The sequence below is a fragment of the Aplysia californica genome, unplaced genomic scaffold, assembly GCF_000002075.1.
Source record: "Aplysia californica isolate F4 #8 unplaced genomic scaffold, AplCal3.0 scaffold00527, whole genome shotgun sequence".
NCBI lineage: Eukaryota > Metazoa > Mollusca > Gastropoda > Aplysiida > Aplysiidae > Aplysia > Aplysia californica.
The window spans coordinates 365,938-367,771 of NW_004797797.1; the positions used below are offsets into that span (position 1 = coordinate 365,938).

Genomic DNA, 1,834 nt, shown 5'->3' on the forward strand with positions numbered 1-1,834 from the left:
ATGATGATGATGATGATGATGATGATGATGTCCATCATCATCATCATCATCATCATCATCATCATCATCATCACTTACAAATATAAATTATATGACCAAGTTTCATAGGCGTGCGTCAAAACGTGGTTTGGATCAAAGTAGTAGGTCAGCTTTTTGTTGTTTCAGATATCTGCTTTAAATCCCGTATTATAATTTTTTTTTGGACCCGCTTAAGGCTAACATCGAGGAAAACGTGTCCGAATCTTAATTTGCGACGACCTTTATCAAAGGGATTTTAAACTCTGTTGGTCGTCCTACTTTTAGACCTGCCTGCATAGATTTGAAAAGATTAAACAGGGGATTTAAAAAAAAATAATTTGCTTCAAACAGCAAAAGTCAACAGGGTATAGACCTTGACCGTTCCATGTTCTTATGAGGAAAATCTATCTTGTTAATACAATTTATTATGTATGTCTTATAGTCGTCAATACCAGAAGCATTTTTTTTTCTAAGCAACATATCAATACAAGAGTGGGTTTTCAAAATTTTTCTGTCTTTCTACTTTTTTTCTTCTTTTCTTTTCTGTTTTTTTATCTTTACCTTTTTTGGTCATTTTAACAGATCTTGACTTTGTTTTTGTTTTTGTTTGGTTTTTCTATATGGGCCCTATATAAGAAACCACCAATTCATTTTTAGTGTGTTTTTTTTTTTTTTTAGTCTGTTTTCGTTTTCTTCTTCTCCATTTCTTTTCTAAATTATTTAGTTTCCTTTCTTTTTCCCTTTTTTCTTTTTTATCTTTTTTAAAATTTCCAATAGTCTATCTTTTTTTGCTTCTTTTTGTTACGTCTTTTTCTTTCTTTGTTTTCTTCTTTCCTGTTTCTTTTTATCTTCTTTTCGTTTTCTTTCTCTTTTTTTTTCTTCTTCTTTACCCTTTCCTCTTCCTTTCTTTCCATTTTCTTCTTTCCTGTCTTTTTTTTTCTTCCTCTTCTTCTTCTCTTTTTTTCTATTCTCCTCTTCCTTTCCCATTCTTTTCTGTCCCTTTCTTTGTCCTTTCTTTTTTCTTCTTCTTCTTCTTCTTTTCTGTTCTTGTTTTTCGTAATGTCTACTTTTTTCCGTACTTTTTCTCTTCAAATGTGAGGCATCTTGGTGAAATCAGGCGCTCGTCAAAATAATGAAATTGAAGAAACTGGCATTTTTCATTTTGGCAATTTTTATATGATGGTGTCAATAACTCTAAATAAAATGCCCAAAAATTGACGAGCGCCTGATTTCACCACGTCCTGACACTTAAAATGACTAAAATGTTCCCCCACAGATCTGGATGGAGAGGCGATCAGCAGGGATGTCAGAGGCAGGAGCTGAGGAGACGGAGGGCGAGTCTCCTGTGATAGGTCAGTGCGGTCATCCTTTTTTTCTCACTCCCTGAACTTTCTCTCACTCTGTTCCTCTTCCTCTCTTTATCTCTATGTCTATGCCTGTGTCTGTGCCTGTGTCTGTGCCTGTCTCTCTGTCTTTGTCTCTTTGTCCTTCTGTGTCTCTGTCTTTCTGTCTCTCTATCTCTATCTGTTTCTGTCTCTCTCCCCCACCTCTCCCCCCTCTCTCTCTCTCTTTCTCTCTGTCTCTGTCTCTGTCTCTCTCCCCTCTCTCTCTCCCTCTCTCTCTCCCCTCTCTCTCTCTATCTCTCTCTCTCAAATTTCTCTCTCTCTATCTATCTATCTATCTATCTATCTATCTATCTTTCTATCTATCTATCTGTCTATGTTTCTATCTAACCTTATCTTTATCTCTCTGTCTGTCTGTCTGTTTGTCTGTTTGTGTGTGTTTGTCTCTTTCTCTCTCTCTCTCTCTCTCTCTC

The 1,834-nt window shown here is 35.9% G+C and overlaps 1 protein-coding gene across 1 annotated transcript in view; it reads left to right on the forward strand.

Moving 5' to 3' along the window:
* Window positions 1–1,834, forward strand: part of LOC101847605 (corticotropin-releasing factor-binding protein) — a gene marked incomplete in the record, with an annotated part of 66,477 nt that overhangs the window by 32,431 nt on the left and 32,212 nt on the right. Inside the window, 1 exon segment of the mRNA XM_013086964.2 lies at window positions 1,295–1,370. Within this exon segment, the coding sequence (XP_012942418.1) occupies window positions 1,295–1,370 (76 nt within the window).